This window comes from Notothenia rossii (assembly GCF_949606895.1).
Source record: "Notothenia rossii genome assembly, chromosome: 8".
In the NCBI taxonomy this organism is placed as follows: Eukaryota; Metazoa; Chordata; class Actinopteri; order Perciformes; family Nototheniidae; genus Notothenia; species Notothenia rossii.
Genome location: NC_136906.1, coordinates 14,330,749 through 14,353,142, shown reverse-complemented (window position 1 = coordinate 14,353,142; position 22,394 = coordinate 14,330,749). Strand labels below are relative to the sequence as shown.

Below are 22,394 nucleotides of genomic sequence, written 5' to 3'. Positions count from 1 at the left end.
TACGAGGTCACTGTGTTTTTAAAGCCCTAACTCAAGCATGAACTCTGGTGTGTGTGTGTGACTGTGACAACTGGCTGAGCGGATCAGGTTTCAGCCTCAGCGGTCTCCCTCTTTTCCACTCTCACATGAACAGGACAGTAACGCTGCACTGTGCAGAGCGAGGATAAGGGAGGCCTTGTGAGGGGGAGCAGCTGCACGAACTACTGTACATGCAGACACAAAAATACACACTGTCAATTCTTCACCTTCGCTGACTTTACACATTGTTAAGCAGAGTTTCAGCCACTTTCCGCATGCACTTTGAGTTTAAAAGACCTTTGTGGAAATAAGACATGTTGAATATTCATCTTACAACTGGACTCACGTCTGAAGGCATTCCACAGGAGTACATTAAGATAATTATATCAAAACAAGCTGCAGAAATGATGTCCTGCCCAGTGCAAAGTACTTTAATTCTACAGAGTATGTTTTCTTATAGTTTTAATTGTTGATTCAAAAGGCTGTGTTTGATTGAGATCATCTATCTGCTCTGTTTGAATGTCACGGGGTGTGTGGTGTTGGATATTTCTGGTTAGTTTTAGCTTGCTTAGCCACTTCGCTCTCTTCAGCTCAATCCTCCGTCAGGTGCATCCAAAGCGCCGATGAGGAGGAAGGTTTAATGTGTGTTGTGTTTTTCAAAAATCAAGAAATGACTGATAATGGAAGGAAAATGTCAACATTTTAGGAATTACACTTTTGGGAAATCACAACCATTCCTGATGATGCTGATAGGTTTTCAATGTACTGAGTTTCAAAAAGTGTCCGACTCCTAAATACATTTTCTTAATACGTTTTTTTAAATGTATCGGGGAAAAAAACACATACAATTCCAAATGTCAACGTTATTTAAAAGTTACATTTAAGATATCAATTGTGATTTACTAAGAAAAAGAGATTAGCAAAAGTTGTCTTGCCACTTATTACCCCCCGCAAAACATACACACACTCACACAATTCTGAATAATTAACTGCATCCTTTTTGGTCTTTTAAAAGCAAGACAAATACCTATCTAAAGTGCCTCTAAAATATTACTGTGAACACGAAGGAACGCCCTTCATCCCCTCGCATCACACCTCATCTCATTACCTTCTCTCTCTCTCTCTCTCTCCTTCCATCAGGGCCTGAGGTGATTCCCAGCTACAGCAGCAGTGCCATGTCTGAGGTGGTGATGCCTGATGCCATGGTGTCCCCAGCAGTGGGAGTCCCGTACGTGGAGAATCCCGGGGGCCCCGTGGGGGACTTCAGCTACGTAGGCATTGATGCCATTCTGGAGCAGATGAGGAGGAAGGCCATGAAGCAGGGCTTTGAGCTCAACATTATGGTTGTGGGTAAGTAGCGCACGTGTACACCAGCTAATGTTTCATTCTTATTGTCCAGATTTGCATAGGTGTGTCAGGTGCCTCACAGCAAGAACGTTCTACATACTCAGACAGGATATCGAATCATGAAGACAACTTTCTCTCATTCTCTGAGCCTTTTCATCAAGTGCAGACTGCAAAGCTATTTTACATTTAGGACCAACCTGTTACACTTACACTTAAATGTCTGGGGTAAAATATTTTCAGTCAGCTCTTAAAGGATACGTCGTTATTCTGGTATGATTCACTTTTCTCTCTAATCTTTGTCAGAAAATAGAGGCCTCAAACTTATTTTAATAAGCTGCCACACACAGTTAGACTTCAACTGCATTTCCCACTGAAGCGTCTTCACTATCTTCAGACAACTTTTAAAAACCTGGGCTAATTACACACACACCTAACAGTAAACAGGCCACCATAAAACTCACACCACCTCCGTGCCGTATGTCTCCTCTGAATGATGTAGCGCCGGTTTGTCTTGTGTTTCATCTTCAAATAAAACGGCTTGTTTGAGAAGCAGCCTCAGGGTTGAGTCTAAGTTATGTCAAGTTGTGGAGGCAATGGTGAGCAAAACTTTCTTTTCCTGTTCAGTTATTTACACCACCTCATGACATCATGCTTTTTAAAGTCAAGAATTTGCTTTTCTTTATGCAATTGAGTTCTGAAATGAGCTATAATGAGTGCTGACCTTTTTTTTTTTTAATGTTCTATTGAGTAGAGTTGTGTGCAAAAGAGGGAAGAAGGAACCACATCTGTATGTATATGATGTCAAAGACACATTGGATAAGCACATTTGGCTAATCTGAGATGTTAATTATTGTGTCTGGTTTAAAACATGAAAATGTCTGTCTCCACAATCATTTAATGGCAGTCTTAACAGAATCTGCTCTATGGAGCACCACGTTAGCAAGCGTGGGACTTTGGCATCCCTGTAATGATGGTTTGCTAATCGGAGAGTTTCGCAGTGAGACACATGGGGAATGCAGCTGTTACTGAGAGGGTGGAAGCCGTGGCATCAATGCTGCCAATGCATTAGAGTTGATCAAATGTGTTTTTTGTTGTTGCCATGTAGTGATGTTAAGCTCTTAAACGTAGTGAATATTAACTATTTTTTTTAAAACCTGCAGCTGATGTCTTCCATACTGATTGAACAAATCCATGTTTGCATGTAGCGTGTGCCTCTACATGCGCCTGTGTTTGACTTTGCGCCGTCATAAATCAGTAGAGGTCTCAATGTTGACTTAACTGAAGTTAAACTACGCATAGGGCCCCTCCACGCTCCTCTCTATAACCTACGAATAAGTTACATATTAACGGTACATTGCTTGAGTGCCATATCACAGTCTGATACAATGCTTTTATTTATGACATTGTGATGACTGTAAAAGTACATTATGTTATGCAACACATTAAAGGAAGTGTTCACATCATTTCTTTCCATTTTGGATGTCTCATTTCTCAAGCAATGTCACCCCAATTAAAAAGTGAAGGTAATGTTGATACAGGATTTTGTTTGAACTTTTTCATTACCATATCAAAATGATTTTATATTTCTGGTCCCTCATTGCACATTAATCCAAGCCATGTCATTGTTTCAGGGGAAAAACCAGTTCACTTTGGATCCTATTTGTCTTACTGACGGTGTTTGGTTTGCAGTCATGTGTACTGATGGCTTTTCATGACAGTGTTTGTGCAGAGAGACACCTGCAGCTTGTCACGGCTTCAGCTCAAAAACTGACAGCGTGGCGGCATTCAAACTGTCATGGAAAAAAAGAGATTGTGTTTGGGTTTAACAGTGTATAGACTGTGAAGTACCTACAGCACAACCAGTGTAAAAGTTTCATCTTGAAATGTTTCCTTCTCACCGCCTGCCTCTCTGTTTGTGCTTACAGGGCAGAGTGGCCTGGGAAAGTCCACTCTGATGAACACGCTGTTCAAGTCTAAAGTCAGCCGTAAGTCAGTGCAGGCTACCGGCCAGGAGAAGATCCCCAAAACAATCGAAATAAAGTCCATCAGTCATGGTACGACCATCTTGAACCCTTCGACTTTTCATTTGTGCTGTTTTTCTGTCCATCTGTGTCTGCAGCTCTGTCAGCCAAAATACACACATCTCATTCTCTGCCTCTTTATTTTTCTTTTCTTTCCTTCTGTATTTACACTTTTCTCTGTCAGCAATGGCAAAGAAACAGCTACTGCTTGTGTAGCCACTTAAAAAACTTAGTTACCCTTATTTCACTCTACTTTTCTTTAATTCTCTTTAAATTACTGTAATTATGGATGAAACGATTTTTGAATTTAAAATATTCTCAGCCTCATAAAACCAGCCAGGTTTCTAATTTCATAGCTTTGTAGATGAAAAAAAAATACCATCGCTGAGTAATGCTACATTTTTTAACACAGCCTTGTATAGTAGACATTTTATAGTCTAGAATGTTTTTGACATAGTAGTTTACAGTGAGTGTCTCTGTGTGCAGACATTGAGGAGAAGGGAGTGAGAATGAAGCTGACAGTCATCGACACACCGGGCTTTGGAGACCAGATCAACAATGAGAACTGGTACGCTACAATTCTACCAACATTGAGCTGTCTATATAATGAAGTGAGATTTAAACTGTGTCTGACCAGCCCCCCCTTTTTCCTGTTGTCAAACTTTTCCTGTTCATGTTCTCTGTAACTCCATATTGTAATGTTCCTCCTTTAACCTCTACTTCCCACTTTCTACCTTCCTTCCTCTTTTATCTGTACCTTCTATCTCACCATTCCCTGAATCCACCCCTGCCACGGTCTAGCTGGCGGCCCATCATGAAGTTCATTAATGACCAGTACGAGGCGTACCTGCAGGAAGAGATCAACATCAACAGGAAGAAAAGGATTCCAGACTCCAGAGTCCACTGCTGCATTTATTTTATTCCCCCGACGGGACACTGGTAAGGACGCATTCTAACATTGTTAAATATGAGCACAACATACTCAAAAGATATCAGTGCTGCCATCAGTGGCCCTTAGATGAGAACACAAGATGTTAGAGACTTGAAGGTAAGGTTCAAAACCTAGGAAAATCGCTTTATTACCTAGAGATTTATGAGGAGATTGACACAGCTCATGTTTGTACTGTAAAGACAAAGCTGGCTAACTTAGCTTAAAGGTCCCCTGCAGATTAAACAAACATTAGTTAGACTAAGGTGCTGTTTACACGGGAACGGAACGGGTTGTATCCGCTACTTTTCTCTTTCGTATAGCCCGTTCGTTCACACGAGGCCGTAACGGAACCGCGGAAACGGACCCCTAAAACGATAACGGATCCCAAGGTGGATAGATCTGGGTACGGAACGCTCTGGGGGGGCCAAACGGCTCCGTGTGTATCAATCAATCAATCAATGTTTATTTATATAGCCCAATATCACAAATGTTACATTTGTCTCAGTGGACTTCACAGTTTGTACAGAATATCAGTATGACAATACGACACCCTCTGTCCTTAGACCCTCACATCGTACAAGGAAAAACTTCCAGAGAAAACCCCACAGTTTAAAGGGAAAAATGGGAGAAACCTCAGGGAGAGCAACAGAAGAGGGATCCCTCTCCCAGGACGGACAGACGTGCAATAGATGCCGTGTGTAAATTGAAAAGATAATACATTTGCAACATAGGTAGTCCAAATGTTTTGAAATGCATGTGTGTATAATAAGAAGATGAATCCACGAGGATATCCATCCAGGACTTATGATCCAGGACCGCAGCCACGACTCAAGATCCAGGACTCGCAATCCATGACACAGGACCGCATGATCATCCATGACTCCGGATCCCGGCGTATATAGACACCAAAAAGAAAGAAATTTGGGGAAGCTGGGTTAATCGGAACATGAGAGTACACAGGTATAGACAGAGAGAAGGAAGAAGTAAGATGTCCCCCGACAAACTAAGCCTATATCAGCAAAACTAGGGGCTGAATCTAATCAGCCCTAACTATAAGCTTTATCAAAAAGGAAAGTCTTAAGCGCACTCTTAAAAACGGATAGGGTGTCTGCCGTCCGAACACAAACTGGAAGCTGATTCCACAAAAGTGGAGCTTGATAAGAAAAGGCTCTGGCTCCCATTGTACTTTTAGAGACTCTAGGAACAACCAACAACCCTGCATTCTTGGAACGCAATGCCCTAGTAGGACAATAGGGTATAATGAGTTCTTTAAGGTAAGATGGCGCCTGCCCATTAAGGGCTTTGTAGGCGAGAAGAAGAATTTTAAATTCTATCCTGTGTTCTATAGGGAGCCATTGTAAGGCAGCCAGAACAGGAGTAATGTGGTCCCTTTTCCTAACTCTGGTTAGTACACGAGCTGCAGCATTTTGAATCAGCTGAAGCGACTTGACTGACTTCTTGGTACACCCTGATAATAAGGAGTTACAATAATCCAGCCTTGAAGTAACAAATGCATGGACTAGTTTCTCTGCATCGTTTTGAGGCAAGATATGCCTGATTTTTGCAATGTTACGTAGATGGAAGTAGGCGGTCCTTGAAATTGATTTTATGTGGGCGTTAAAGGATAAATCCTGATCAAATATAACACCAAGATTCCTTACAGTCTCACTGGAGGCCAAATTAATGCCATCCATAGTTAATATATCTTTAGATAATTTGTTTCGTAGATTCTTCGGGCCAAGTACAATAACTTCAGTTTTGGTCGTGTTTAACATCAAAAAATGTAAGGTCATCCACGTTTTTAAGTCCTTGAGGCAGTCTTGAATTTTATTTAGATGATTAATTTCATCAGGCTTGATTGATAAATATAGTTGAGTATCATCCGCATAACAATGAAAGTTTACAGAATGATTCCTTATAATATTGCCTAACGGAAGCATATATAGGGTGAACAAAATAGGTCCAAGCACTGAGCCCTGTGGCACTCCATGGCTAACTTTGGTTTGCATGGAAGATTCATCGTTGACACGTACAAACTGAGAGCGTTCAGATAGATAAGACCTAAACCAGCCTAAAGCAGTTCCCTGTATGCCAACTAAGTGCTCTAGTCTTTGCAATAGGATATCATGGTCGATAGTATCAAATGCAGCACTAAGATCGAGTAAGACAAGAATAGAGACAAGTCCCTTGTCAGAGGCTATTAGAATGTCATTTGTGACTTTAACCAGAGCTGTCTCTGTGCTATGTTGTGTTCTAAAGCCAGACTGAAAATCTTCAAATAAATCATAGTTTCTTAAGTAATCACACAGCTGTTTTGCGACTGCTTTCTCAAGAATTTTTGAGAGGAACGGAAGATTAGAAATAGGTCTATAGTTGGCTAAAACCTCTGGATCGAGGTTGTGCTTTTTAAGAAGCGGTTTTATCACTGCTACTTTGAATGATTTTGGAACATAGCCTGATAATAAAGACATATTCATAATATTTAATAAAGAAGTGCTAATTAATGGAAAAACTTCTTTTAACAGCTTAGTTGGAATCGGGTCTAAGATACACGTTGATGGTTTAGAAGAGAGAATCATTGAATTTAATTGTTCAAGGTTTATGGCTGAAAAGCATTCTAGTTTACTATCTAGTGTAATATTATTAGAACTTACGTTTCCGGGAGCTGTTGATAACACTATACTGGTCAAAGGCAAGAGGTCATTGATTTTGTTTCTAAGAGTAACAATTTTATCGTTAAAAAAGCACATAAAATCATTACTACTGAGTGCTATGGGAATAGAAGGCTCAGTCGAGCTGTGGCTCTCTGTCAGCCTGGCTACAGTGCTGAAAAGAAATCTTGCATTATTCTTATTCTCATCTATTAATGAAGAGTAGTATGCTGCTCTCGCTTTACGCAGTGCTTTCTTATATTCATTGAGAGTAATATGCCAAATTAAACGAGATTCTTCAAGTTTAGTGGAACGCCATATCCTTTCAAGTTGTCTCGACTTTTGCTTTATTTTGCGGGTTTCGGCATTATGCCATGGAGCTAATCTATGTTGTTTTATTTTCTTCTTTTTCAAAGGAGCAACAGAGTCTAATTTTATTCGCAGCGCATCTGTAGCACTATCAACAACATGATCAATTTGGGGTGGTGTACATTTTGTATAAGTTTCCTCCCCTACATGCAGACATGCTATCGAGTTAAGTATTGGTGGAATCTCTTCCTTAAATTTGGCTATAGCACTAACAGATAGGTTTCTGCTGCAGGAGCTTTTGGCTAATGCTTTGTAGTCTAGTAACAGTACTTCAAAAGTTACTAAGAAATGGTCGGATAAAGCAGGATTATGCGGTTCGACTAATAGTTGCTCAATTTCAATACCATAAGTCAGAACAAGGTCAAGAGTGTGATTATAGCAGTGGGTTGGTTTATTTACACTCTGACAGAAACCAACAGAATCTAATATAGAGTTAAATGCAACAGTAAGGCTATTTTTATCATCGTCAACATGAATATTAAAGTCACCTACGATAATTACTTTATCTGTTTTAAGTACCAAAGCTGATAAAAACTCAGAGAATTCTGATAAGAATTCTGAATAAGGACCTGGTGCACGGTACACTGTAACAAATAAGATTGGCTGCAAAGTTTTCCAGGTCGGATGCGTAAGACTGAAAATGAGGCTTTCAAAGGAGGTATAATTTAATTTTTGTTTAGTATTGATAAGTAAACTTGAGTCAAAGATTGCTGCAACTCCACCTCCTCGGCCCGTGCCTCGGGCAATATGAGTATTGATATGGCTGGGTGGAGTGGCCTCATTTATGCTGACATATTCTTCATGTCTCAACCAAGTTTCAGTGAGACAACATATATCAATATTATAATCTGATATTAAATCATTTACCAGTATTGCTTTAGATGCTAGAGATCTTATGTTTAAGAGACCACATTTAATCTTCCTGTTTTGTTGCACTGTAGTAGTTGTTACATTTACTTTGATTAGGTTATTATGTATGACACCTCTATTAGGTTTTACCTTAAATTGTCCTTGGGCAGACACGCACACCGTTAATATTGGGTATTTTATTGGGGTCGGGATTCCTATGGATGACTGCCTAGGAGAGAGCGCAGAGAAGCGTGTAAGACTGCGACTCTGCCTCCTGGTCTCAACTCCAGTTTGTCATGGATTAAGTCCACAGAGCCCTGAAATGTTTGCCGAAATGAGATTTGCACCTTCCAAAGTAGGATGAATGCCGTCTCTCTTAATCAGACCAGGTTTTCCCCAGAAGGCTGTCCAATTATTCACGAAGCCCACATTGTTTGCTGGGCACCACCAAGACAACCAGCGCTGAAATGATGACATGCGGCTATACATGTCATCATTGATCAGATTGGGGAGGGGACCAGAGAAGATTACGGTGTCCGACATTGTTTTAGCATAACTACACACCGACATACACCGTATACGTCCTATACGATCATTTTCCTGATGACGATGAAGCCATTGCCCCGCCTCTCCCCACTTCTGCTGCTCACTGCTGTAGCATGGTCGATGTTAGTGCAAAATCTACAGCTCCTCTAGCACAACCATCAGCAACAAGTGGACATGGAGAACTACATGTTGCTAAATCCACCGCGGAGAATAAACAGAAAGACAACCAGGCAACCATGGCAACCATGCTCGTGGGTCTTCTTCGCTGCTTTTGGTGCATTTTGTGGCGGAAGTACAGCGCCACTTACAGGCCCGGCATATGTACTATAGCGTCTCCAGCGGGTCGAGCGGTCTCGTGTGAAGGGACGCGTTTATTGAGCCGTATCCGTGTGAACGGAAGATATTTTTGATATCGAATTTGGTTCGTTTGCGTTCCCGTATAAATGGGGCTTTACTCTCAGGGGTTACTCAATGCATCTTGTGTGTGCCCTAAATAAAGTGTTGAATGCATTTCCTTTCTCATTAGCCAAATATTGTACAGGCTGCATATTCACAAAATTAACATTTAATCATGTAGAAAAAGTATATACATTAAAGCCTTCCGTTTTATCCAAGCCTTTATTGGGTTACATTGCTAGGCCAATTATAGCCACAAAATCACTGGAATAGTGGGAACCATTGGCAGGACTGTTTAATTCAAACAACAACAAAAGTATTAGAGATGTACAGAATGATCTGCCACCGGTCTCATATTTCCAAATGCACACACATCTAGGGGTATCTGGGTATCTTAAGCACAGCTGCATGCACACAATGTCATTGGTGGGGAAGTTCTTCAACAAAAGTGAAGAAGACCACCTAAAAGTCCAAAGTATGCCAAAGGGGATCAACGTTCAAAACTACCATCTTTTTACATCAGGTGTAATTGATGCAGTGTGGAGTAATGTGAAACATTTCTTACACAACATATTGAACATGCAAGCCGCCCACACACATTTCCGCTCGGCACTACGCAACGTATCCCAGAACACCAGTCCACACACACAAACACACTGGAAAGATTCTCCCATCCGGCCCCTGAACGCAGCACACGGTCCAGAGTTTCTTTCCATGGATCTGTAACAGACACACACATCTGGCTCTGATCGGACTTTATAAACTGCAGTTCCTCTCCACACTGTGTTGGTTCAGCCCCTCACTGTTCGGAGCTCATGGGGTTGGCGTATACAAGCAGAAGACATTAGGGGCAGAGAGCACTCACGTCTCATGTGTCCATCAAGTGATAGATTCACAACACATTTTATAGCTTGTGCATTTGTGTAACTCTAGTCGAGTGCAGAGCAGTCTTGGGGAAAAGTTGAAAGCAGCTGTGGATTGTCAGCCTAGTTTCAACACACAGTTGAGAGATAGAGTGGCATTCAAGTGCTGCACCTCTATTCATTTTTGTGTCATGGCCTGTCTTCACTCAGGCAGGGGGCTGGTGTAAAATAGCCCCCTGTCTCTGTGCCTCATCCAGCAGCGTTTCATGTCGATCCAACACTCAAACACTGCAGATGTCACATGGGCTGGCCAGCAGCTGCTCTGGGATCGCCTTAAGAAGTCTAACGGGAAGGAGAAAGAGAGGGAGTCTGTTTCTGGGAGCAGTCAATTAAATCCACACTTTTGTCTTTTTGAGATGTGCTCTTGCATGAGTGCACGGAAACTGCTTGTTAACAATGACCCGTCCTTTTTGAAGTATTGTTAGCCAGACCAGAATCCACTGCGATAACCATATGCAGATTCAGGAAAGTCCTCTCAACCAACCACAAATATATTTCAACCTCATCATTAGCCGTCCGCACACATTTTTGAGTATGATTAGTTGGATGTAAAAATGTGAACTGGAAACACATTGTTATAAGATACAGCATTTCTTCATTCGGGAGAATTGTGAGGAACATCTGCCCCCTGCTGGAGGAGTTTTGTTCTAAAACTCATTTCATCTCCCTTCTTTTCTCATGTTGTCTCTTTCCCTCTCAGTCTGCGACCTCTGGATGTAGAATTCATGAGACGTCTCAGTAAGGTGGTCAACATCGTCCCGGTCATCGCTAAGGCGGATACACTCACCCTGGAGGAGAGGGACTTCTTCAAAAAGAAGGTAACATTCATTCTTGATTATTCCTTGACTGATTTCTGCATTATTTGATTGAAAATGTATTATTATCCTCCCATTAAATCCACATCTGTAATCTAGAAAAATCATATGTTTGCCTCTGAATTGATGCATTAATGTTCTCATGTTTGTGGAGCAGCAACTCTTTCCTCTCAGTTTTGACACTCAAAACGCATGGCTATATTCCACCAAGAACTCAAACAAATAGTTCTTTCTTTTAAATGTACTTGCTACACTTAATCTACAAGGTTAATAAGGCAGCAGCGATTCATTTGTACGTTTTTATTAGCAGTCTTCACGGATTTTAAGATTGACCCTCCTCATTAGCGATAAGTAGGCTGAGCATGCATGTGCGTGTTTGTGTATATGTGCACAGGTTTATGCATAAGCATCCATCTTGTGAGGTTTGCTGTTGCTTTGTATTCAGACTGCGATCAGTGGCTAAAATCAAACTTTTGTAAAAGATTAGAAGGCAGATTAGTGTTAATACCCCTTTAATCTATACACAGATTTAGGTCCATACGTCTGATGTCTCTGCAGACTCCATCAAGCACGCTCATCTAATTACTCCTGCAATTAAAGGTCTTAGTTTGTATCCTTTCAAAACTGCACTGGGTTAAAAGTGTGTTATGTGTCTCCAGATCAGGGAAGAGCTGCGAGCCAACGGGATTGACGTGTACCCTCAGAAAGAATTTGACGAAGACGCCGAGGACAGAATGATCAACGAGAAGATCAGGGTGAGGGGATCCTTTCAAAGCAATCACAGATATATGTGGCAGGAGCTGTGATTCTGTTAATCCTCATTTATGCTCAGACATGCCTTTCCACAAAGCACTGTTATCCTGAATCCATTATTGTTGATGTACTTAACATGAATGGTTTCTGACTCCATTGTCTGTTGACCTTTGAATCTGTGAGCAGGAGATGATCCCCTTTGCTGTGGTGGGCAGCGACCAGGAGTACCAGGTCAACGGCCGGAGGCTGTTGGGGAGGAAGACCAAGTGGGGAACTATTGAAGGTAAATCACCTCCACGTCTCAATCCATTCTTCCTCTTAGGTTCTTCTATTGAAGTTTGTTTTCAGAGTCACTTTCAGGACTTTTCTGCAACATAACTTACTCGGAAGAAGTTTTGTTGAGAGGACAGAAAGGGAGCTCAGTCAGTCAGTCAGTCAATAAAACAATGATGCAATCAGGCCTGCCGCAGACAGTCTGACTTAAAAGGACACACACACACACGCACACACACACACACACACACACACACACACACACACACACACACCAGGGTGTCCGCGGGGTCTTAAAAAGTATTACAAGTTGATAAATCAATTTAGCGAAAATTAAGGCTATTAAAAAGTATTAAACGGCATTTTCCAAGGTATTAAGAAGTCCCACAGCAACGACAACATGAAACACCCTTTAATTTACTGAAACGACATGTCGGGAAACCCCCTCAAGGCGGCCCCATGCATAGCGCGCCGTAAAATGCTGCTTCTTATTTTAAGTTTCGTTGCCTTGCTCCGCTCTGTGGGGGGGGGGGGTCCCAAGGTGGGTAGAACGGCATACGCAACGCTCTGGGGGTCCAACGGCTCCGTGTGTAAGCCCTATATGATCATTTTCTGATAACGATGAAATAGCCCGCCTCCCTCTCCCCACGTCTCCTGCTGCTGGTGGGCTGTCAGAAGAGGGGGAGGAAAAGAGAGGCAGGCACTGTTTATTAAATATTATTATACAGAGAACAGAGTCGTTATCAATTTGTTTTAAAGCTCAATAAAAAAACAAGGAAGACCTCTGATCGGCACTTTTCTAATTTTGTACGGAAGATTTAAACTTTAACGGACATGTTGACCGGCGGAACATTTATTTTAAAGGAAACTCTGCCGCACGGTTCCCTCGTCCCTTGGAAGAGGCGGAGAGGTGGGTGTTTTTCATCTGCTGGTGGACTACCTGAGAAATATACAGCAGGAGAACACGCCGTCCACCGCGGAGAATAAACAGAAGGGCAACCATGGCAACCATGCTCCGGGGTCTTCTTCGCTGCTTTTGGTGTATTTTGTGGCGGCAGCAGCGCCACTTACAGGCCTGGCATATGTACTACATCGTTTCCAGCATTTTCAGCGGTCTAGTGTGAACGGACACGTTAATGAATCGAATGCGTGTGAACGGAATACTTTTTTGCGTTTGCGTATACGTTTTACCGTATGCGTCCTCGTGGGGCCGGGGTCTAAGCCAAACTATATCCGGTCACAGAGATCTGCTATTTTAAAGTAAAGTCAACACACATTGACCCTAAATATAGTCTATATTAAGAACGAGAAAAGTCTTAACATATATATCCTTTTTTGTAAACATATGACAAATGTGTGAGGGTGATGACGTCAGAGCACCGTCCTATGTGCCAGGGCTTAGCCCCGGACAGCCCCAGCCCAATTTAACCCCTGGGTATTTGTGAGGGAGCTCCTATATGGCATTACCCCGCTGAAGCTCACCAAAGTTTAATATATTTCATAGTTCAAAGTTTTGTCAATTGTTTTGTTTATTGGTCAAATACTGGTTTCTAATGTTTTCTGAGGAGTTTTACTGGAATTAAAGAGCACAGAGTACAGAAGCAACAAAGCAGCATACTGCATTAAACCTGACCTTCACAGAGAGGTTGAAGTTCATGTGGAGAGGAGGCTTCAGTAGTCTGTCTGCACTCTGTTTAGTTTTGCTATCTTACAATCAATATAGTAAACGTGAGGTAAAGTGTGTTGCCAATGTAACCGGTTAGAACTCAAAGTTGAGATGAGGTCTTAAAATGTATGGAAAGGGTCTTAAAAAAGGTCTTAAAAGGTATTAAATTTGACCTCAGGATTCCTGCATATACCCTGCATACACACACACACGCACACACACACACACACACACACACATCCCCTTCTGTATCACAAAAGATACACTGTGGATGATTAATGGCCGTCGTGTCTCATCGCTGCTATGATTAACTCTTTTTTTAAATGATTTTATCAGTAGATTTTCTTTATCTACACAATAATAATTACCTTGTATTATCATTTAGATCCAACATCTCTTTATGTTATCAGTAGACTATAGTATATGTCTTTATCTTTTTTTGTTCTCATAAGGAATAATATTTGTATTCACTTTTTGTATTTATTATTTTCATGTGTCGTGCCAATTAACCCCAGTGAAGTGAATGAAATTGGATTCTCACATAAGAAATTAATATTTGTCATTTGCTTACATTTATTAAATCTAGGGGAAGCCTAACCCTAGTTATTATTTGTGTGTGTTTTGTTTAGCTTTTTTAAAGAATTATAAGCTAGAAGTGTCTCTGTACAGTGTGTTTTTTTTTATAACATCCATGTCTACTGCTGATTCATTTTCCAATATTTAATGATGTTATCCACTCCAGACAGGAGGCACCATCCCTCTATGAAGTGTCTCATTTGGTTTCATTTCCTGCAGACAGTGTTATCTCTTCAGCAGGACTCTGAGCAGACACACACATCTGTAAAGAGAGGAATCTTCTCCACAGCTTCCTCTCACTGAGATCACTGACTCCACCCAGTGGACTGTTTAGGAAACATAATGGCCACAGATCACAGATGTCATACTGTCTGTCTTTTGGTGCCTTTGTTTGTCTTTTAGCTCATTTATGATTGTTTATGCTGACTCACAACTTCTCTCTCTCCTTTAGTTGAGAACATAGCCCACTGCGAGTTTGCCTATTTACGGGATCTCCTCATCAGGTGAGAAAATCTGTCTCCATCTTCAATTCTGTCTGACTTCATGCAGCCTTATGTGATAGTGTTTGCTTTATGACATGACATTATGCTCTACTTTGAATATTACTTTGCATCCCATATGGATATTACACCAAATGTTCAGTTAGCTAGTTTCTAAACATGTAAACTATTATTTCAATATTTAGATATCATTTAAGAAGCCAGAAATGCCATAATGCAAGCGTGAAGGTTTGCCCGTGTCTTCTACTGGTTTTTAATGTGTGTGTTTATGTGTTTCCTGCAGGAGCCATATGCAGAACATTAAGGACATCACCAGCAGCATCCACTATGAAATGTATCGTGTGAGGCGCCTCAACGAGAACAACACGGTGGTGGCTCACGCTAACGGTGTCCCTGAACATCATCTCGCCGCCCACGAGATGTAGACCCCACCCGCTCCACTGCAGCTAATCCACTGAGTGTGAGTCATTTGCAATGGGACTTTGACCTTCACTGACAGTCTACCCACCACACCAGCCTTCCACTCCATCCATCTCCATCTCACAGGTGGGATAGAAACTTAAAAAGCCTGCCAGAGGGACTTTATTTTCAATGACTTCCTGCGGCTGAATGGACTGTTCAGTTTTTTTGCCTCATTAACATATTGCTGACTAAGAGAGTGAAGAGAAGTTTGATTCTCCGTAATGTGCTGCAGCTTGATTTGACCTGCTTCCAGATTTTACAGTTACCCTCTGGCTATTCCTTGTGGTGCCAAACATTAAGACAAAACAAAACGGACCGAAACTTTTTATCTTTCAGTGATAGAAATGCCTTAACCAGTAACATGTTTATCTTCTCCACTTGTACTTTTAAGTTAGATTTTAAGAATTCATGCCGTACCAGAACACAGTTTTTCTGTCTCTATGCAAACAGCTGTATCAACATATGTGGGAAGTGATGATTTAATTATTGCACTTGATCACTACATAGCCTGTTGTTTTACAGCATGTTGGCAGGGGGCCGGGAAGCGATCTGCCAACATGTGACGGACACACTCATACACACACACACTCATACCAGCCTGTCTTTGTGAGGAAGGGTCTGTCTGCTCTGTTCCTAAACCAAAAAAAAGGTTATCAAATAGCATATCATATGTTTGTATCTTTTTTCTGTCACACGCTTTGTTTTGCTATAACAATTTGTTAAATGTTCATGTTAAATATGGATGTCAGGTCCTAGACATATTTTTAAATTCCCAGATATAAATGTCATTGTTTTTTAATAGAAATATCTTAAGAGTGATTTAAGATGAATAAGTATTTATGCACGATATAAAATGTGAATGTTTGTCATCAGATTATTCACACACACATGCGCCGACACATACACGCTCTCTCACACACTATCCCTGCTTTCGGGCCCATCGTAGTGCCTTATTTATTGGAGAATGTTTGCTAGCATGTTGGCTAAAACTGGAAAGAGAGCAGGTTTGTTGGTGCCAAGTCGACTACATTTTAGCCATTTTTCAATATGTTTCCCTTTTTTGTCTGCGGGAAAAGATCCAGTCTTCCATTGACAAGTCCTTTTTTTCCTCTATTTCTCATAATATACCAAGGACCTTTACCTGTTTGGAACATATATATAATTCCCTAAGCTGTCACTGTCATGCTCTGTCCTGTATATTCTTCTGTGTTCTGATACATTTTTGTACTATTGATAATAACACATTTTCCTTTATCTTATTTTAAAGAAATAAAAATTAAAGTTGTAAATATATAATTTCTTTGATTTTTCTTTCATTTCTATTGTTACAATACTGAACATTGAATTTTTTTTGAACCACTCTATACACTGTTGTCTCCCAGTTATGCATGTTACAGAAAGATAGAGAGACCAGCCTGCATGAGTTCATCAGCTTAAAGGTGACCTATCATGCAAAATGCACTTTTGTACGTCCTTTATACATGAATATGTGTCCTCAGTGTTCCAGGGAACTCACCAAGTGTCAGAAAACACAACCCTCTCTATTTTCCTCCATACCCAAATCTCTTAAAAAGGGGCTGCAACGGATCTGATACAGACTGATCCAGATTTGAACACTTCTATGACGTCACAGAAGTGGCGCTACGGCTATTGGGCCAACTCCACCAATCAGGAGGAGACAGCCACAGACATTGCCGTTCGAAACGCTGGAGACGCTGTAGTACATATTTCAGGCCACCAGACGGTGCTGTTCTCACAGAATCAGCCCATGCAAAGACAGTGTTAAATTGAGCGAAATGAGGAATGGCTAAAATGCATGATCCGTTTGGTATTTTGAAAAATGAAAAGTATAAATATGGCTTATATAGGTATGGTCCTACACTATATTATTCAAATATAGCATGATAGGTCCACTTTAAGTCCCTTGGCTGCAGACAACCACACTTAAAATAACGTTATATTACACTGGATCCCATAGAATTTAGTCAGACGTGTAATTTATATTCTGGAGTAATTTAATCGGCATGTCATTAAGCTTTTCCTTGATTAGCTTCTTAAATCGATATAGTATCCCGCTAGGTCTACTATAGCATGTCTGAGTATAGCAAGTCCTGAGCTCAAGACCAGGTGACAGGATCAGTGTGAGGATGTGCCGACGTCAGCGTTCTGAGGTAGTGGAGCACCAGAATGTAGACAAAACTATATCAAGTAAAAACTGCTACATTCTACCGATTTTCATTTAAAGTTGACCTATCATGCTATATTTGAATAATATATTGTAGGGCCATACTTATATAAAACATGTCTGTGATTTTTTCTTTTTTTTAAATACCAAACAGATCATGCATTTTAGCCATGCCTCATTTCGCTCTATTTGCTCTATTCCAGCCCTGTCTTCACAAGGGCTGATTCTGTGGCAAATGAGCTGCAGCTGAGGGGGGCGAGTCACGAGCGTCATGTTACCATGCTGTTACCATGCTGTTACCATGCCATGCTACCGCTCATTCCCCTGATAGGTGGAGAGTTGCCCATATAGGCGGAGCTCCCCGTTTCTGACGTCAGAGATATTTCAAATCTGTATCAGTCTGTATCAGATCCGTTGCAGCCCCGTTTTTAGAGATTTGGGTATGGAGGAAAAGAGAGGGTTGTGTTTCTGACACTTGGTGAGTTCCCTGACACACCGGGGACACATATTCATGTACAAAAGACGTACAAAAGAGCATTTTGAATGATAGGTCCCCTTTAATATATCGTTTAAAATAGAAGTGTGTACCACAGAGGGATTTATTGGTAGAAATAGAAAGTGATATTATGTTCAGATATAAGCCTAAAACTAAGAATGGGTGTTTCTGTTCATCTTCACATGCAGTGTTTCAGCCATGTATCTTGCATTACGTTACATCATCTCATACTTGGAACTAAAAGACAATGCGAAATGTTTTCTCTGTGAATGTGAGAGAAACTGATCGATTAGTGAAACGAAGAATATCAGTTGCAGTCATGTGACCAAACAAGTTATCAAGCAGCATCTCCAAGAGTCAAATCATGTTTTAAAAGTTAGCATTATCTGAGGTTGGGATTTTATCAAATTCCATTCTCCCCATGCAGATCACTTTAAAATGGCGACTCGCTGCATCGGCCCCTCAAAATGGCGTCTGCCGTGCCCCATGTTCCGCAGCGTTAAGATGGCACACGCCTGCAACGACCCCCAACCCTCTATCAAGCCCGTACCCTCAAATCATAAGTTGAGACCCCCACATTCTCCCACTGTTTCCTCCAACTCTCCCTCCATCTCCCCTGGGGAAACGGTGAGAGAAGCAGCTGCATCTCTACCCGTCTCCCCCCTCCATGCCACCCAGCAGTCGGGGTGTTGGCAGCCGCACAGCGCTCCACCGCCCGCATTAATGACTTTCATTAATGAGCCGCATTCTCTCTGGGTACTAATGAAGAAGGGCGACTCAGACGGATCATGTGTTAGTTTGTTGTATTTCAGGTTTTGATGTTGTGCAGATGGCGGTGATGTTTCTGCTAGAACGCATGTTTGAGTTTTACACACTGAGTAAACAAACTTGTGTGCACGCTCCAGCTGTTTTAATGCTCAGTGACACCTTAAACTTATTTTCTGCTAGATTGCACTGCAAAATCAAGTCACACAATAGTGCCAGAGTCACCGACAGACCACACTTCTATATTAATTGGGAGTTAATAGATAAAGGCATGCCTATTGGACAAAGTTGGTACAGTGTGATGGATTGGACCTATCAGAGCAGAGCGAGCCCTCTGAACAGGAAGCATTTTGACGAATACCAAACTTAATGTGGGAATGAATTAATATGCAAGAGGTGGATTTCGATATTTAATGCTGAATCTGACTTGTGTATGTTTATAGAATAGAATATCTTTCATGTGGTGAAAATGTGTCTTTGGCCCACCAAACACAAACAAGCCAACAAGCAGCTAGTAAAAACAAACATGTAGACGTGGTGATATTACACATTAAAACATGTCATGGCTATGCTGACATGACATCGATGCATTCTCTCTTGCATCGTCCCTCTTTATGAAGCTGCCTAAACGTGTTGCATTGCACCGTATTGCCCCGTCTTGTTATTGCGCCCGCGAAGCTCATCTGCATAGAGCCGTCGTGCCACCAATTAACACCTGTTTGTAAGATGAATATAACTATTTAGCATGCATTGCTTCATTTATCCCCCTTCCCCCTTTGATTTTTTTAATTAGCTAACTTGATTGCGAAATCTGTGGAGATATTTGTGCCACTGTGTGACGCCTTGTGTGTGTGTGTGTGTGCATGCGTGGGTGATCATGTGCACACATTTGTTTTCTTGCCTTTCTACCTCCCACATCCCGTGGCAAGAGTGGTTCCGTGCCCCCATTTGTCTCCTCCTTCCCCCATCTGCTGTTTCTCTTCTCCTTTGTTGGCAGACAACTCACCTTCTCCTCCTCCTCCTCCACCCATTCCTTCCTCCCTCCTTATTTCTCCCTCTGATGTCAGTTTCCACCCCTCCTCTTGGCTCTGTGCCAGGCACTCAGACATGTAGAAGGGAGGGGCTGTAGACCATATGCAAATGATCCGACTTTATGCAAATCACCTCTGCTGTTAATTAAAAGTCAGATGCAAATTCAATTAGCTGACTGAACAGAGCGAAGAAGTGGGTTCGCTTGGTTCGATGTGAAGCGGTTTTGGAAGATGAAAACCAAATTGTGTGGGTGAGGGTCGGGAAAAAAACGAATAAATCCCGGCAGGGGGGGGGGTTTATAAAAGAGGTAGAAACTTGGTTCAAGGGTCACTTTATTGAAGGCATAAACTCTTCAAGCTGATGCCAGTCACTTAATAATAACAGAATCCAAGAGTGTTATGCTCTAACACTAGCATGCTGGTTGACATACTTGCCTCACAGAGAGAGATCCAGACAGAGGAGGAGAGGTGAGACAGAGAGAAGCTCCTGGCTCTGGCTAATTACTGTGAGTAATTAAACTAGTTGCAGATGTGTGTCAGCGATTATGCTGCTGTAATGAAAATGAATGCGATCGAGTGTGTGAATTTGTGTGTTGTGACCGTGCACACTTAATCGGAAGAATAATGTTTGTCTGCGTAGAATCTGTGGGCTTTGTGATTGTTTTTCATGTCTTGTGCTGCCCTCGACCTGGCATGTTGTGGACACATTTATCCAAAGAGGGGGTTTTTTTACAAAGAGTTTGAGTCATAGGTGACACGTTTAGAGTACCAAAGTGATAGTCCTAGTTTCATAAGTGGTAGCACCTCTAATTCTCAAGATAGAGATGCCATAAGAAAGAGGCATCTGCTGAGGTATAAATGAGGTCGGGTGAAGTTGGAGGATATGTAGGTGAGAAATACTTGTGGTACATAATCAAAACCAAACCAACACACGTGATGGATAATGGTGAGATTTGGGTGAATGGAGCAGTGAATATAAAAAATGCATGTGAGAAAAGAAAGATATAGGGAGAGAGAGGTGGACAGGAAAATGGGCAAAGTACGAGGATAGAAAAATATTTTTAAAAGATTGGAGAGATGATTTCAGAGGTGTGTGTGTCTTGCTGGGGAATTTCCTCTCTGTTAACAGAAGAAGTCTTTGTGCTGAAGTGAGAAACTCAATCCTCCTCTTAATTGTGTCGATGGATAGTTCCTGCACTCGCTTGTCCTCAAGAGAACTCCCAATCGATACGCTTTCCAAGTCATGCTGTTTTCATCACAAAGTCGATTTTCACAATGAATCATGTTCCATTTTGGCCACTCATTTGGCTTTTTCACTATGGAGTGGATGTGCTTTTTAAGTCCTTAGTGAAGGCCAGTTTTAAACTCAAATCCTGTGTTCTCAGATGTTGACATTTCATTTGTAGTTTGCAGCAACTACTTCATTCTTCTGAACTTAGACCTGATGTCATCGTAGACACTTGGTTGTGTCTTGCTTTAGTTGTAGCAAAGGCACAACCACCTATTACATTTTATCAGAAAATGTGCAGTTTGACAAATGTAAACAAGAGTCGATAATGAGGAAGTCTTTGTTTAAAGACATTGAGATGTTATAACCGTAGTTATAGGTGTGCCTGTTCCTATAGACAAAAAGGACGTTTTTAGATTGGAGCAAGGAAAATGAATGCATAGTACTGTAGGTAAAACACTTTTTGAAAAGCAAGGTTCATTCATTTAAATAAACAGTTATAAAATAGTATAAACCCATAGTAAACTACATGACAAAAACTGTTTCTTAACAAATATTTCCTGTTGAAATATACGTTTTAATTTTGTATTCATGATCAGGTGCCAAATGCCAAATAGCTAGATAAACTTTAAAAGGCATATTAAAGATTAATGTGTATCTTTGAAGGTTATAACAGACCTCTCGTAAGCTTGAAAGCTGTCGAAGGTTTGTTTGTTAAATAAGAGTCAGATTAGAGTCACGTAAACTTGACCTGTATTCAGTGGTGAGGTATTTTTTACTGCAGACATCTGCATGCAGGACTTGCCGATCACCAAAAGATCCAATCAGTGTGTTTGTGCCTGGGGGGAAATCCTAAGTGTGCTCCTCTAGCAAGGACACGCTTGCCAGATTGGCGTTTGACTTTCCTGCTCAAGTCTCCTGACAGCCTGCAAATTTCATCAGAGATGGGGCGCATAAAGGGAGCCGGTCTCTGGAAAAAAAGGTTTGGGATTGAAATGATTCAAGCCAGAGAAGAGAACAGAATGTTTTTTGGATAAATTGAGTGAGAAGGAGTGTGTTTTCTCTATACATGCAGCAAATAGGACACAGAAAGCAGGATGGAGAGGGGATTCGTGTCATAAGGAATTCATTTTCCCCATGGCTGCGCATCACTTTCAGTGTTAATACGGACGAGGGAGGTGAGGATGCTTGGTTGAACACACACATTCTCTTTAAACACACTTACAGAGACACAAATACTTTCTAGTGAACTACACTCAAACTGCACCTCCTCCACTCGGGTGCTGATAATTGGAAAAACTAGATGAGCATGAAAAAGAAGAATGCAGAAAAAGGTACGTGTGACAGGAAACTGATGGCAAACTAAACTTTACAGCAAATACTTTCAGGATGAAGCTAAACGAGTCCCAGAAGCTCCTTGAGATGTTCTTAAAATCAAGGAAATGAAAGTCTTATATTATTAAGTGTAATAAGTTTACTGTCAATTTTAAAGTATTGTCACTTGAAGTGTTCACCATAAAACGTCCAATAGCATGCGTTTGTTTGACCAACTTAACTTGATACAAGCTATTATACAATGAAAAGCTTTTTGTG

General features: G+C 41.2%; 1 protein-coding gene across 6 annotated transcripts in view; it reads left to right on the top strand.

Annotated features, from left to right (window-relative positions):
- Window positions 1–16,392, top strand: part of LOC307014767 (septin-9-like) — a 114,589-nt gene extending 98,197 nt beyond the window's left edge. For all 6 annotated transcript variants that reach the window (XM_079642900.1, XM_079642903.1, XM_079642901.1 and 3 more), the window contains 9 exons: window positions 1,159–1,368; window positions 3,291–3,419; window positions 3,873–3,954; window positions 4,188–4,325; window positions 10,752–10,869; window positions 11,526–11,621; window positions 11,806–11,902; window positions 14,586–14,637; window positions 14,918–16,392. In XM_079642900.1, the coding sequence (XP_079499026.1) occupies window positions 1,159–1,368; window positions 3,291–3,419; window positions 3,873–3,954; window positions 4,188–4,325; window positions 10,752–10,869; window positions 11,526–11,621; window positions 11,806–11,902; window positions 14,586–14,637; window positions 14,918–15,059 (1,064 nt within the window). In that variant the 3' untranslated portion in view covers window positions 15,060–16,392. The remainder of the gene's footprint in view (window positions 1–1,158; window positions 1,369–3,290; window positions 3,420–3,872; window positions 3,955–4,187; window positions 4,326–10,751; window positions 10,870–11,525; window positions 11,622–11,805; window positions 11,903–14,585; window positions 14,638–14,917) is intronic.
- The last annotated feature ends 6,002 nt before the right edge of the window (window positions 16,393–22,394 follow it).